Source organism: Gambusia affinis, linkage group LG15 (assembly GCF_019740435.1).
Source record: "Gambusia affinis linkage group LG15, SWU_Gaff_1.0, whole genome shotgun sequence".
NCBI classification, from domain to species: Eukaryota; Metazoa; Chordata; class Actinopteri; order Cyprinodontiformes; family Poeciliidae; genus Gambusia; species Gambusia affinis.
The window spans coordinates 2,715,429-2,732,346 of record NC_057882.1 but is presented as its reverse complement, the minus strand read 5'-3'; the positions used below and the strand labels follow the sequence as shown (position 1 = coordinate 2,732,346).

General features: G+C 37.0%; 1 protein-coding gene across 1 annotated transcript in view; it reads right to left on the bottom strand.

Moving 5' to 3' along the window:
* Positions 1-16,918, bottom strand: part of LOC122844722 (polypeptide N-acetylgalactosaminyltransferase 10-like) — a 112,852-nt gene that overhangs the window by 32,650 nt on the left and 63,284 nt on the right. Inside the window, exons 5-6 of the mRNA XM_044140440.1 lie at positions 3,844-4,029; positions 1,359-1,542 (exon numbers count right to left, since the gene is read on the bottom strand). Of these exons, the coding sequence (XP_043996375.1) occupies positions 1,359-1,542; positions 3,844-4,029 (370 nt within the window). The remainder of the gene's footprint in view (positions 1-1,358; positions 1,543-3,843; positions 4,030-16,918) is intronic.

Sequence of the window (16,918 nt, the reverse complement as noted above, 5' to 3'; positions counted from 1 at the left end):
CATGAATGAATAAATTGAACTAAACAGGTACAAGTAAAAACCTGCTCGATTCTTACCTGACCTGCACTTATAATAAATAACACTTATATGGGTGAAAAATATCAAAACGCAAATAACTCAAAAAAAAAGTAGAACAACAGATCAATTGAAAGGAAAGGGTTACAAAGCCATTTCTAAAACTTAAGGATGTAGCAAACCAAAGTGAGAGACAATCCACAAGTGCAGAAAACATGCAGCATGGGAGAATCTGGTCAACTACAATAATTCTGACAACTTAAAAGTGCATAAACTGTGTGTGAGGGCAATGAACGTTCACTCCCAGATGGTCAGGTGAGCCTTACATATTGATTATATATGAATAAAGCCTCTGTCTTGACAGAGTAGAACACTGGAGTCTATAAGATCCAAAATAATATGGCACCAGTTTACAGCAAATGGAGGCTTTGGAATAACATGAGCTGACTCTCAAGCTCCAGCTATTTGTCTAAGTTTTACTGATTAAGGGGTTATATGAGGGTTAATGCTCTACATGGAGTTGCTGCTCTTCTGCATTTAAAGCAATCATTGCAGGTGTCTGATAAAGATGGTGGTTTTTCATCCACTCTTTACTTTAGAAGACCTAAAACTCTATGTATGTATGTATGTATGGATGGATGGATGGATTTTATAAATAGACAGAGATGACATCCCTGCTGTTTTTAGACCTGTAAAGTGTAGCTGTGGTGACCTACAAAAACTTCAGCAGACTCCTTCTAAAACTTCTGTTAAATCCCAAACTGCACTCAGTAGTGATCAAAACAAATTTACATATTTCTGATTAGTCTGACTCCAAGCCAGAGCAGTACCTCATAATATATTAAAGTACATGAAATAAGGAGCTTGAAGTTGTTAGTTTGAACAACTTTGAGTGCAAAAATGTAAAGAAAGCAGAAACCTCCCCATACATCCACGTTCTGTCAGCTGAAAGCTCAGTAGTTTCCAGCTGATTTACTGACAAGCTGCAGCAAATTACATTAATAAGCAGCAGGGATTTTTACCTCTTTATTTCTTTAAACAAAAAAACCTACATCTTGGCATTTATCCTTTTCCAAAATCCTAAAAAAAGCTCAATGCACTTTTGAAAAGGATAAATGTAAAAGGATTCATCTTTTGATGTGAGCTTCTGGAGCAGCCGCGCACGATGCAGGTGTAACTGTGTACTTAAACAGAGAAAAGCTGACAAAAAGCCCAGATGAAAGGCCGCCACCCCCACTTGTCCCACAGATGTATGCATTCGTGACATAATCGGATAATTGTGAGGAATATTTCTATGGAAAAAAAAAAACATTGAGAGATGCGTCTAAAATAACTCCACTCACTCGAATGGCTCACTTTGGTCGTGCTTCTGCAGCTGTGGAGGGATGGGGATCCGTTTGTAGTACATTTCCCAGTCGAACGCCCCTCGCATGGCGTCGCCTGCCTGCGTTTCGTAGCCGAAGTTGTCGTGGTCGATGACGTCTATCATCGGGCAAACGATGGTCTTTCTGTTCTGGGCGATTCGGTCTGAGGGGTCAGAGGAGAATCCAGACATGTTGGAAGACAGTTAATAGCCACAGACTGGCCTTTTGCTTTCAAAGCTTTAATGAACAAAACTAAACCAGCTCTCTGCTCCTTTTCACTGACTGCAGATATCTGGGAGCTGACAGAGCCATCTCTCTGCTGATTTAAACACCCAAACCCAATGAATGCTATGAGAATAAAGAAGTAAATCTTAAAAGAATCTATACTTTCAGAAAGATAAACACCCTTTGGTTCATTTATTGTAAATGGTATACCACAGATCAGAGTGCAACTGCTTTTCCTTTCAGCGTTTTTAGATTAAAGAAGAAAAGAAAAGAAAAAAAAAACATCTGGAAACCAGAAAGTAGGTCCATTCACTTTCTAATGAAGCACTTAGGATTACCATGGCCTGGAAAAATCTGAATTCTTGGCAAAATAAAAGATGGATGAAGCCTTGAGGTATGAAATGTGTATGCAATGTGACAGGGCCTTAAACTTTTATTCTTTTTCCCCAGAAAACCCAGAATCCTTCAGAGCTTTCTCAGAAAGTTTAGGGGCTCTCACTCTTTTCACATCTTTTTAACACAACAAAATTTTTTTACAGACCATATAAAAACAATTAGTTCAAAACAATCAGCTTGAAAAGTGACTATTTAATGATCAAAGGAAACACTGGTTTTGATTAGAGAAATGAACAAAACACGTTTTAATAAACTCAGATCAAAAGGCACAAATTTCAGTAAACTGCAGTAGTTGACATTAGTGCGTGAAACACGACTGTGATGGAATAATACAAATATGAGAAGCTCAGGGTATGGAAGGGTTATGCTTTGAGCAGTTATAATGTTGTTTTTAAATCATTTTAAGTCAACATCTCTGAAGCAATAAGCAGATGCTCTGTATTTCGATCAAGTTGAACCAAAATGATCAGAGTAAAGTTAACTTTGAAATGCACAGCATGAACCTTAACCTCTAACCTTTTAGCTGAGGTCAGTAGAGTCTGACATGAAGATCTTGTCAAACTTATGAATATTAATCCATTTTGAATTAATCACAAGCTACAATTGCTTCTCTTAGGTGAATGTTGATGTCTCTCCTTTCTGGTATGATGCTAACACAAACCTGTCTGTTACAAACCATCAAAGTGCCAAAATCCCAATGTTTAAATTATTAAAAGTATTTCATTTGAGTCAATAGAAAACACCTGGTAACTGATTAAATCCTAAAACAGCAATTCTTTTACCATAAAATAATTGAAGAAAATGAACACTTTGTGAATCTTAGTCAACATAAAAGCTGCAAAAATGTAAGAATCCACCAATTAATCAGCCTGAGATCTAATCAGCTCTAGTAGAGAAACGGAAAGTTACTTTGAGAAATACCAATATTTATTATGCCTAATGATTAAAATCATATAAACAAAGACATTCTACCATCATTATAAATGACGAGAGCTAATAAACACACACAGCTTGTGTTCCTGACACACACAGAGTCCTCTAAAGAACATGGAGGAGTTTTCTTATCTGCAAAACAAAAAAAAGAGTAGCACAATAAATCTGCAAATACACCCTGGTCTATTTTGTATACAGTCACAGTGATAACAAGTGTTAATTTAAAATGACATAAATGTACACCTAAAGACCCCCAGTGAAAACATAACATATTCTTAACTATTTGGATGAAAACTGGATATAAATTGATCTATTAACTGTGTGTTCAATTTTGTTTGTATAATCTTGTAGTAAAGATGGGACTGCACATGAAAACAAGCCTTTATTAGCCATCCAGACTTCCAACACAAAAATGCACAACCTAAACTGTCAGATGGCGATATTGCCCTGTGGAAATAACTCAAAAAAGTTCAAGTAGTTTGGTTGTATTTTTTCTGTCTTTCTTTTCTTATAGAAAGTTTCTGTCGTGTTTTAAAGTAGGGATGAAAAGTCCATGTTTGACCTGTTTTCCCTCTGGCATGTTGCACATACATTTGTATCCAAAAGAAAAAAATATATAAAACTTCAGCTATTTCACAAACAAGATGTTAAATATGTTCAATATTCCAGATGTCACATAAATAAAAAATACATTATTGCAAAGGAATACAATACTTCTGAGATGTAACGCAAACAAAAATATTCTCCCATGTCCCCTATGAAGTTCTGTATTAATAAAAAGCTAAATCCTTGTTAAGTCATTCAGGTTAGTTTTCCAGTACCCTTGCTGACCAGCGATCTTTGGGTCTTGATTTCTGTACATTGAATTACAGTTAATGTGATGGTGGTGAAGCCGAGAAGCTTTGCTCACCCAGCAGAGGCGGCAGCCAGTTGACGTTGGCCTCACAGTGAGAGTCCAGGAAGGTGATGACCTCCCCTGTGGCGGCGGCGGCTCCCAGCAGCCGAGTTCTGATCAGACCCTCTCTCTTCTTCGTCCTCAGGATGCGAACCTTCGGCAGGCGCACCATGTACTCCTCTAGCGCCGCTTTGAGGTGCTCTGGAAGAGAAAACATGAGGGCAGAATCATCAGATTAATTCAGATGGCTTCCAGTAAATTAATACCTACTGACATAAAACGAGAGACACTTTTAAAAACTGTCCTCGAACATGCCCTCACAAAGCAAGATCAAAAGGAAGCCATTAGGCATCGCTGTGAAGCAAGACATCTGCCTGTGCCACATGCTGCAGACTGAACCCTTCCCCTTTAGGCCTCTATATCATAACACACTCACCCTAACTGAGAAAAACTTCTTACTTCGTTTACTTTCCAACACTTTTTCTATCTTTACTGCAGTCATTAGACAGAATGTTAGCCTCAAGAGTCAGAGTCCAACTGTGAGTGATGAAAGAAAGGATTAAATCAACCCCTCCTAACATGTGTGAGCCATAAAGCTCTTGGCAAAAACTACCGCTCCCTCTAAAAATTATGATGCTCATCATTTTACCAAAAGTCATAATGCACTACAAGGGACTTATAGCTGCTATGTCCTCAGATAATCTCCTCACTTTTCTTTGTCAGAGGGAAGATTACTCAAGTCCACAGAATCAGAAAGTTTATTTAAGTCCAACCAACAGCTTGGAGAACAAGACCAAGAGCAAAGGGAGAGCTTCTTTCGCTGAAACAGAAAGTAGATAAAGGACAAAAAAAATACATCAATCAGTCAAATGAAAACTTTAAATACATATTTACTATCCTCAATATTCCATCAAAGCTGCCTTTGACAGATCAATTTGGTGGCAAATGGAGCTTGTAAATCTTTCTGTTTGAATGTCGAGCACATTCTGACGAGTCAATAGAAAGATAAAGTGAAATCTGAGAGTTAGCTTTAATTCACAGTGTCACTGCAGTCACGGCTGTTCCAAAGCTGTCCATACTCATCAAACCAATCTTAACTATTTGGAACTCCGTCAACCCGTCCATAACATACATTGTCTGAACCCATGTGATTCCATCCATCATCTGTTTCACAGCCTCCGTTTCAATCCTCAACATCTTGCTGAAATTAATGTGCCTTTAATTCCATCTTTGTTGGCAAAAGTCTTGATGAGACACCATATGGTACAAACCAACCAGCCAAGAATGGTTTCCTACACACACAAGTCTGTTTATCATGGGTAAACACAAATCAGATGCATCTGAAAAAAAAGGCTTTTCTCCACCTGAAAAATAATTATGTGTCAGCAGTGTCTTATAATCCATCTGTCTCTTGGAAAATAAGCTGTTTAACTGCATCCAAGGCTGCTCTGGACAGTTACTCTGAGGGAGTAAACATTTATTGCCTTCAAACAGTTAAACTGCCTATAAAAAAACATCTTTGAAATATACACTGGTAATGCTGCTTTATTTATGAGCTTTGATCATCTAACGGAAACATGTGTTGGTAATAATTCCCTTTTATCTTCTTCCCTACCTACTCTAATTTGCAACCGGAGGTTCTAAAGTCAAATCCAATTTTTCAGTTTTTTTTTTGTTGTTTTTAAGTTCTGGTCTGACAAAATCTAATTTGATTGAATCAATTATCTGAACTGACATATTTCAAAACTTTACAAATAATCTTATAAAACCTTATATTTTTTATTAAATTAGAAACTCTGTTGCCAGATGGTTTAACACATATGACACATAAAATAGAGTTTTCTCATTTTGTGTCATTGGAGACAGGTACGTTAAGAGTTTATGTGCCAATCCTCAGTGGTCCCTGGCAAGACGTTGTAAACCCTGAACAGGTTGGCAGTCTATCACAGGACAACATCAAGAGAGACAGGACAAACATCCATGCACACACACATACACGTAAGGACAATTAAGAGACCAATAAACCAAATATTCTTGTTTTCGAACTGTTGCAGAAAGTACAGAGAGGTACCACACAGACAAAACATTCAAACTTCATAAAGAAGAGCCCAGAGTAGGGATGCAAACAATTAACAGACATATAATTAATTGTTGATTCCTGGTTTATTAGACCAAAATGAGTTCCAATATTAACTAATAACATCAGTTTAGATCGTTTTCAGTGTTGTAGTGTGGCTGCCATTCAGAAGAGGGCGCCACTGGCCATCCTTAAGTGGAGTCAGTTGATACAGAAATAAAGATGGTGGGGCATTCCTTTCTGCTGTGTCATATTTTATCAATATGTCAAAGCTTATTGTGAGAAAACCATTTTTTTTTTTTTATTCAGCTAGTATATGATAAAACTAACACAAAAAATTGTTAAAATAGAATGATGAGCTTTTTTTTAATTCAGCATATTATGAAACACTTATCCTTTCACATCTAAAGTATTAATGAGAGATATTTCTGAAAAAATAAATAAATAGTCAATCTCCTCTTCATCCTCTTGTGTTCTGCAGAGTTACTCCGCTCAGTCAGAAACAACCAATCAGAACCAGCATTAATCAGCTGGCCGCTCTTAGGAAGTTTGGATTCAGTAACTTAGGATTGTTTATTTTGATGCAACCTGCATTTGACTTTGAATGAATGTTTCCCTCTTTCACTAGACATTATTTGAAATAGGCAGTGTTCTGAGACTTATTTGACTCATGTATAATTTAGGTTACAGAGAACCTTACTGTTAAATGTTGTTTAACTGGTTGTATTGTGCCTACAAGTAAGTTGCATGTTTATGTTAATTAGGTGAATTTATTACCAGATCATCTTTAAATTTTGCCAGATCACATAGTATCATTTATAACTAACGCAAAAAAATAAACAGGCGATCTGCAAAGATCGGTGATTAGCAGAGATCGGCCTCGTGGGTGATGAGTATTGGAGTTGGCAGCAAAAAACCTGATTGGAGCATCCCTAATGGAAGCTAAAACTGTATCTTTAAAATAGTTCTGAGAAAAAAAAAAATAGACTTATCTTTTTTTCTTATTTTGGTATTTACTTTGCTCTTTTATACCTTCTGCAGATCCAAGGTTCACATTTTTTAAATCTTTTGAAGAGAACGTACGGGAGGCTCAAAGTTAATTGTGTCTCTTTCCTCAGCTGAGTCAATGCCAAGGCTTTTGTTAACATAAATGTGGTTCCTCTATGTTTCTGTTACACCACAGAATTACTTCTGGACCAATATTTGTGGAATTAGATGTTTCTTTCCCTGCTTGTAAACTGTTCAACTCTTGGCTCAATGGCATGGATAGAGCCAGGAAATGAGCATTAGGATCCATCACATTGACAATTTCCCTTATAAAGCACTTCAGTGTTTTGGTGTGACTTCCTTTTCTCCCTCAAGAGAAAAAGACAAAACAAAAAAAACTTCTGATTCTGTGCATCTGGGTTTTGCTGTGTCCTTTTCCTGGGCTGCTACTTTCTTCCCTAACTGTTACTAGCTCTGTTGTTTTTTTGTTTCTTTTTAGTATTTCTTTTCAGAAACTACCCAGAGCTAAAGTGTTCCTTTAAGTTTAAAGTCTTCATCCTGGCACATGGGTAACCAGGATGAAGACCTTATAAAAGACCTTATAAGGGTTTAATCTTTTCAAAAATGAACAGTTCCTTTCCACGGTCACCATATGCTTGCCAAGAATGAGACTGCTACAAAGTCAGAACTAGATCCCAAAGCTGACAGACACAAGCAGGAAGAAGAGCAGCCAAAACCCAGAAAGATCCACTCTGGCTAACCTCCATTCTTCTTTCTCTTCTGTCTCCTGAAAATTATTTAATGACCCTCAATAAATGACAACCCTTCTCCTCGAGTCAAACAAGCTGCAGATCAAAAGCATTCAGATCAGAGTTGGTCCAGTCAGATGATACTAAAGCTTAGCAAAGTGAATTAGAAGAGAACAGTAATCAGGACCTGACTGAGGGATCACACTGTCCATCTCACTACCACACTGTCACAAATACCTCTCCTGGTTACGCTTGATGACCTCTTATGGGATTTGGCCTGTCCTGACAGGGCTTTAATTAAAACCAATTACATGAGCAATATAAACAGATTTGCTTGAAAACCGGGAAACATTCATTATCACAGTGATTATGAAACCTGTTTATGACATCAAGGTTCCAGCTTTAGGCTGTTCAACTATCATTAAATGCTTGTTAATGTTGAAAACAGAGTGTCCAGTTCTACAGGATTATATGAGAAACAGCAGATAATAGTTTACTTAGAATTTGGACAGCTATATTAAAACGTACTTTGAGTCCCTCTGAGGGACTCAAAGTACCAAGATGTGTTATATGGAAATTTTGAAGTACTGTTACAAAGCACAAGAGAAGGATACTGTTTCTAGCAATTTGACTCGACAACACTGAAAGGTGGTTGAAGGATGATTTGCAATATCATCTTTTTTCAGCTTTGATCAGCTGTCAGCTCTGGTCTCTTTAATGGAATCAGGTAAGGCTGCTCAACATATCGCACATTTGTTTTCAATGCAGCATCACTTGGAGAACAATTAATATTGGCTATTTCTTTCAGTAAGAAGCATTCAGTTTGCCTTATATTGTGCATCCCTAAAATCAGCTTTGAGCAAATTAGCAAAAATATACTGAATTCTTCCATTTTATTTTTTTTTTATGTCACAAACAAATGTATTTTATTTGTATTTTATGTGATTGGACCAGAAAAAGCAGTGAATCTTTGTGAAGTGGAGGAAAACAAATCATGGTTTAACTGTGAGTGGTTTCACAAATTATTGAGTGAGAGGACAGGCTCTTCACAGACACTCTCCACTTTGTGTAGCACCATCTCATGAAATCCCAAAGAAACACACTGAGGTCAGTGGTTGTAATATGAAAAAAACTGGAAATGTGCAAGAATACTTTTGAACCAGTTAGTTTCTGAAACACCATGACACTGCTAAAAAACCCTTAATTTGATTATCTTCAAACACTTTGTCAGCATTTTTAAACAAAATTCAAAGTAATGTTTGAGAATGTTGCTCAAATTAAAACTTTAATTTGAAACAAAAAAAATTTAAATATCACTTCTTTTTCCCTATTTTCTACTATTGAAAATAACAAACTGGGAAGTTTTGGTCCAAATTGTTCCTTCTGAACAAGGAATTTTAGCAGTTGGAGCAGAAGGAACTTTAACGGGCTCTGACTCAGCCTACAACTACTCTAAAGGGGAAAAAAAACACTTTTGTGTCTGTACCAAATTATTGCAAAAATAGCAAAACCTTTGGTTTTAGCCAATTTTATTTGGTTTAAAATTAAAATACTCAAAACTTCATAACAACTTAAATTGCATTTGATAAATGTTGGGTGAATGATAACTCAATCCATAAAATGTGCATTACTGAAAAGTGACAGAATATTTTGTATGTACCTAATTGCAAAATAACTATTAAATAATCATGTGGCAAGTTTTGGAACAAGAGCAAATTGTCCAGTTAGGGAAAAATTTGGTGCACATGCACACAAACATTACAAATACTGAATGACTTAATAGAAGAACACACATTGAGGAGAGCCATACGTGTTGGTAAGAGTCAAATACTCAGTGAAGGTCACCAGGCTCCAAGATCCTTTATGGCAAGGCATTTTTATAGAAAATTAGCATTGGCATTTTGGGTTGGCATGAGGTTGGGTGATCATATCGTCCACCTGTCCAGTATGCAGACATCATGGTTTTCCATCACAGTTTTTTGAAAATCATGTGCATTGTGTTGAAAGAAGTATGCTTCATACGCAAGACAACGGCCTGATACAACCATCCAGACTGAGTCAAATCTAAATGAAACTGTTTCTGCTGAGTGGTGAACATCTTGTTCAACCTTTGTTGTCAGTCAGTGACTTTATCTTTACTTTATTTTATACATTTAACGAATAAAACTAAAACTGTGACCCGACTGAACTTAATTTTAAAAGTGTTTGTATCTAAAGTCTACCCAGATACAGTGAAAGTTCAATAATATCACCTTAAAAAAACCTTCAACTTAACATATCTAACATCTTATCGACTCGTTTCAATGTCATAATGCGCTGCTATTATGACATTGAAATAATGTCTAAAGGGCTCCACAGGGTCAGTGTCACACCAAGACAGGCCTTCACCTTCATAACATGGCAATAAATCAGCCCATTAGCTATTAACCATTAGAAAATTGATTCAAGCTCAACTTTTACCCTCCATGGATAGATTCTTACGAAACATTTCCTAATGACAGGCGGGGAGATTAAACAGCGAACATTTGCGTTGCATGTAAAGCCCATTCAGGAAATGATTGGGGAGCACGAAAGGTTGCGTTGTCTAATTATGAACGGTTAATTTGACTGGAATAAATTGGAATAAGGCTTGTCTGGTTTACAAAAAAAACTGTCGAGGCAATAAATCATTTTAATGAGAAGTGGCTGATTTTGGCATGCATATCAGTCACTGTTAGAATGCAGAATCGAGGACACAGGGAGGAATCGGACATCAGTGACATTCAGGTCACTGCCATAGTTCCCATTTACCAACATCCAAATATCCACTATTATCCCTCAGTTTCTCCAGCAACAATCCATTTACTGAAAAGTGTAGTCACAGTTATCATTTTACCATGCATATATTGAAAATGTATTGCACCTGCAACAAGTTCACTTAGACTTTTCATTTATAGATGCAATCATCATGCTCTGCAGGATATTTTTTAGCCCTTCTTGGTGGATGCAAGCGGGTGCGAAGGGGGATTTAGATTCAATTAAGCTGAAAAACAGTGGAACCAATACTCTATCCAAATCACCTTTCCAAGGTGCCTGGATTGCTTCCCAGAAGCTTTGGCAAGGTATGAGAGAAGCCAAGCTTCCAGTTTATTGCTCCAAAATATTCAGCTGCTCCTGCACACTCCATCACACATCCTCCTGTTCCACCGAATGCCAGGCTCCAAGCATGTGGAGCTGCTTTTTAACAACTGTCACTAAAAAGAAGAAAAAGGGATGCCAGGCAGATTGAGGACTTTTTCCCCCTAGATACAGACAAACACTTCCGGCATTACACCAAAAGCACATCCCTTATGCAGCTACCAACCCTGTCCGGAGTGATGTATTGCATACGTGTGCCTCACCGTCACATCGCAAAATGATTAATCTGATCAGCAAGAAAAGAGGGCAGGAGGTTTCATGTCTCTGTGTGCATTCAACAGCAGCACCTGCAGGAAAGGAGTACTGTTCTTCAAACCCAATTGTCTGTTTTTAAACTTTGGACTAATCAGGTTTGACTGAACTTCAGAATTTATATACTTTTATTTATTTTAACCAGTTACATCAAGCCTTTACAAGCCCTTTTTCTATACGTGAAATGTATATCTGACTAGGAATCCATTGTGTACTTATCAATCTAATGTGTCCACTATATGGTCTTAGATCTGTGAGTCAATATATGTATCCCAGGAAAGCCTCTCTCTTCTCTGTTTTAAATTAGATCGCCCTCATGGGAAAAACTGTCATGTTCCGTGTTTTTCTGTGTGTTTATTTCGAGTTTTCTGTGTTTCTACGTCTCCGTGTTGTCCTGTCTCCCTTTGATTATTTCCCAGGTGTGTCTCGTCCCCTGATTACCTCATGTGTATTTAGTGTCACCTGTGTGTCTGTGTCTTTGTCGGGTCCTCGTTGATTGTCGTGTCAACTCAGTCTGCCTGTTCTGTTTACCACACATATTATTCTGTTGCTACCGGTGTGAGCCCTGGCTTCCGCTCAGCCGTGCCACCAGATTCTTGTGAATGTTTGGAGTATAATTTATTATTAAAAACATCATTACTCATATCATTCTGGGTCTGCTGCGTCCTGCCTCATCACCTCACATACTGCATTATATGACAAAAACATGATAAATATGTGCAAATTTATACATCTTGGAAGAAGTTCTTGTTCTGACAGCAGTTTAATGGTTTGGATGTTTGGGGGTTCACTAAGGTGCTCTATCTAGACAATAGAGTTTGACCAAAACTATATAAGCAATACAAACAGAAATGGAAAAAGAAAAAATGACATCTAGGGAGTCTGACAATAGAGCAAAACAAGGGCTACACAAGGTGGAAAAAGTGACATGACAGAGAAAAAAAGCAACTAAACTGCCTTCACAAAACCAGTAACAAGAGACATAGTGACTCTTAGTCACCGCTTACATGACAGCACTGATATTGTGTTCAGTCAAAATCAACAGAAAACATCCAGTCAAGCAGCCGCTGCTGTCGCCAGCTGTAAAAACTTCCCTTAGGGTATTGTTAGTCCTGGAGAGTCATTTTCAGTGTGAACAGCCATCTGCCAAGTTATACCCAAGTTTTCTCATTGATACTGCTGGAAACCACTGCTGAAAGAGGACAAAATTAACAGCAACCAGATCTGCAAATCATTTCTCACAGCAGGTTTTATTTTTTTCTGAAGGTCTACTAGACCAGACTTGCATGATTCCCGTTTCATTATTTAGAGCAATTCTTTGTAGTTTAGTCTGTCGCCTTCAGATTCTGCAGTAGCGAGAATACGACCACTAAAATCAGACTTTTCTCATTCAGATGCAACGTTTTTCCAAGGTTTTGTAGATAATGAAGAAAATATCTATTTTAACAGGTGGAAACAAACTTTATATAATATTGTTTCCAAGATTTTCAGCATCTCACTGAAACAACAACAAATGGGCAAAACTGTCTGGTAACAAAATGCAAACTTTGCTAAAAAGAGGGCAGAGATGACAGCTTTCAAACTACTAATTCACTGTTGTTTTTTTACATAACTTACAGTAGGGGAGGTTCACTCAATACACAGCTCAGAATGGATGTTGAGTCAGAAAGCAACATGCAGGTGAGTAAAAGTACAAAGCATCACTTTACCACTCATTAATGCAAACTACAGGAACCTACATATTTTTTTCAGGTCAAAATTACAAATTCTTCTCTGGTCAATTTAAAATGATAGATATGACAGTCTGTTATTAATTTATGACAGGCCTTTCTAAATATTGTTTAAATGTAAACCAGAACGTGGAGTGGATGGATGGATGATAGACTGATTGAACAGACAAATGATGACAAACGATTTGAAAACTAGGTAGACAAATAAGTTTTATCTACCCATTTATGCAAATTGCATACATAGGAAGGAATTTGAACATTTTTCTATGGTTTATTTATTTTTATAAGTTTTTTTTTTTTTTTTTAATTCAGACTTGGAAATCATTTAAATCCTAGACTTTTCCAGACGTAGAAAACATGACACTATACATTAATGCTAAGGCAGATTCCTTTGTCTTCACACACAGCATCAGTTGCTCGTCTCCCAGACTTTTCCCCAAGGTGAAGCCGGCTGGGTAAGTCGAAACAGAAACGCATAACACAGACTTCGCTATTACTACTTTTGATCCCTCAAACATATTGCTGTAGTTTCTGATCGTCAAAGGCAGAGGAAGCGTGTGAAAACCGGTGGAAATAAGCAACCAAAACAAAACCAGGGATCAGGATAGGTCTCGTCTACAGAAAGATGCTTTTCATTTGTGTTTAAGCATTTAGTTGTTCTCTGAATCCACCCACATCGTAATAACCAAACGTATGTACTGAGTATTGAGAGATTCACAAGGAAAACAAATGCCAACTTTTAATTTGCTTTGGGTAAAATTTTTATGCTTAGTTGTAATTGCTGCAAGCTATAAACTCCTGTCTATTGATTCTCTGTAGGAGGTGTTTTGTTTTTTTTTTTGTTCGCCCACTCATTCCGCCCCGTCCCCATCTCTTCTTGGTGTCCTGGAATCAATAGGTAATTGTAGTTTAAGATCCACACAGCATTTTGGAAACTGGGACATTTTTATTGTTGATCCCAAGACCAGGGAAGCTGTAAATAAAGCAAAACAAAGCAGGGAAGCTAAAGCAGAGTGCAGAATGCGAATTAAAGAAAGAGAAAAGTGCCATGGAAACAAGGAACACGGTGGCTCGGTGATCATTAACACCAATTTTCATTCATCAAGGCCGTTTGCTGTCTGCAGATCAGTAGACGGCTCATGCAGCAAGCACAACCCCAACATCCATCCTGAATAATAAAACACCAGTTTCCATTTGACTCAAATCGGTGCATTCAACTGACATGCAACTATTTTCTAATGATTCTTCCCGTTTCCAATTTACCAAACAGCTAAAGTGGCCCCTGTGTTCTCCAGGGAAAGCTATTTAAAAAGAAGAACAACCCAGACATCCCCCCATCTCTACAGTCATCCGTCTTATAATTCTCCTCTCTTATTTTCACAAACGCATATTTACGGTTTTGGTATTACGATTGCTCCACTTAAGCATGAAGAAGGTCACTTGTTTTTGTTGTAAAATGCTAGCGGCACTCCTCAGAGATCAGCTCCACTTTTGATATAACTAGAAACAATAATACAAATTATTTTTTTTGCAACAAAAGCAGAACACTGTAACATAACAGGCATCATCCATCCCTCTGTTAATCTCTGATTGCGTGTTTGGACACTTACAGTTGCTAATAAGCTCTGATCTCCAAAGTGCACTTTAATTAAAAGGGTGACAAAAAATAAACTTGTTAAACATGTTAACATGTTTTCTCATGTAGACCACTGGTTTTCACTCTGGTGCTAAAAATATGGCTTTAGATGAGAAAAATCAACTCAGGAAACAATTAAATCACACGATATGTGCAAACACTAGGTTGATTGACAGCATTAAGACACTCGCTTTGGCTCTGGGAAGAGGTTTACTTGTCTTTATTACACTGTCACTACATAGTGACAGTTTGAACAATTAAGAAAAACGAATAAATTTTGCAACTTTAAATTGTGAAATTCATACCTACACAAATAAAAACCATCACATCACTTTTCTCATTAAAAACATTTACAAAAACCAAAGAATGATTTTTCAAACAGAGCTATGACAGCTTTTGACCTTGGAGGTCCTCAACTTTGGGACACGTCACCAACCCAGATCAGGCATTCTTCCTTTAATGGCCGTTTTAAATCTGCTTTAAAAAGCTAGTTATACTGCCTGGCCTTCAACCCAGTGGGAGACATCAACCAGTGTTTTTATACTTTATGTTTGCATCACATTTTTATGCTTTTGTTCAGCCCTTTGGTCAGCCTGGGTAAAATATTAAGTGCTTTATAAATTGCTATATGATATTACGCAGCTGACACAGTCAAGGGAAAAGTGCTGACATGACAGGAGTCTAGCAGGAAGTGACAAAAAGCTACAGAAGTCATTCTTAAGGCTTTGGCTGTTTGATGAATGCTGAATCCATATAAATGAAAAGTTAGTGGAAGGATGATAAACAGGGACTATAACTGCCTCGAGAGGATTGTGAAGCAAAGCCATTCTTAGATTTTAGAGGAGATCAATAGGCAGTGGACTGCAGCTGGAGTCAGAGATTCAAGAGTCATCTCACAGAGCTGACCCCTGGGAATGACCTACAAGTATTATAGCCCTTGTGTCAAGATGCACCTGAACCAGAGCTGATGTCAGAAGCATCTTCCCTGGGATAAAAAGAACTAGACTAGTCAGTGATCTTACATTCTCTTTTCAGATGAAGGTAAAGTTATTTGCAGTTTGAAGGAAGAATGTTGCTTAGAGTCCAGTATGATGTTTCCACAGATTTGAGGGGTCACGCCATCTGCTGGTGATGGTCCACTGTCTAATGAAGTGCAAAACAGCTTAACTGTCTACCAGGAAAATTTAAATCACTTCATGCTTCACTCTGCTGATAAGCTTTAGATGCTGTTTTCATTTTCCAGCAGGACTTGGTACCAGCCCTCATTGCTAAAAGTAACAATCCCTGCATTAATGACCATGGTTTTGACCACACAATGGGTTGGAGCAATTCATAAGGCTAGTTAGGTGGTACTTTTTTAATCCTAAGTTTGAGACTGATAAGTATTGTTTTATGATAGGAAGGCATATTATGGTGTACTTTGAAATCTATATCATGCAATGTATTTATTTTGAGAATTACCACATTTAAAGTTCAGTTGAAATAAATGAAATAATTATTTTGGAACTTAGATTATCTATACTTTGTCTAGTTAATCAGATTAATCTATTTTAATGATTTAAATGTAAAAACAAAAACCTAAATGAGACAAGTTAAAGGAAAATGGAGAAAATAACTGAACATAACCATTCAATAAGTGAGTATAGTTACTATATTAGAGGTTGCTTCAAACATTTGTGAGGCACTGCTAGCAAGTTGTGATGAGTGATCCAAAGATGTGAAACTTAATGGGAAAAAATGGGGTAAAAACAACAAGCTCACAACTGGGAAGTGTCTTTTTTTTTTTTTTATCTTTAAACAGTTTTAAGAAATTCCTAGGGGAAGTTCCGACAACATTATACAAAACTTCACAACAGATTTAATCTCCCTCAGCTTGTATATGTAGCACCAACTCACAATCAGTCGACTGAAAGCAATTTACCGAGAACTAAACGCATTCGGTTCAAGCCTAATTAGAGTAAATAAACTAATTTAAACACAATTATTTTCTAATGTGATTAAATTCATCTGCAATTAAAACAACAGATTAAGCAGGTCTTTGTATGGAAAGGTTAAAGGAGGACAGCACAGATGAAGCAAACCGTTAATAAATGTGATTTTAATCAAAATTCTAAAAAGAATTCAATCAAATTTCAAACAATTTAGTTGGACACCAAATGATTTGAAGTCTAAGATACCAACGAATGTCTAAAGAGAAAACAACTTGGAGAAGCAATACGGCCTTTTTTATAGATTTTTAGTGATGTAATTACAAATCATAATAGTAATGCCATTGGCTACAGACTCGACTGCTGCACCACGACTAAGGCTGAAGCAATTAATCGGCTTTATCGGAATATGAAATTATTAAAGTAGTCATCAGCTAATTTAATAATCAATGGGCTTACTTCCTCAGAGCAGGAACATATATAAAAAATATATACATTTTATATTTAAAATAGAAGAAAAGCTTCTTCGTGTGTAAATCTGTTTAACCCATAAC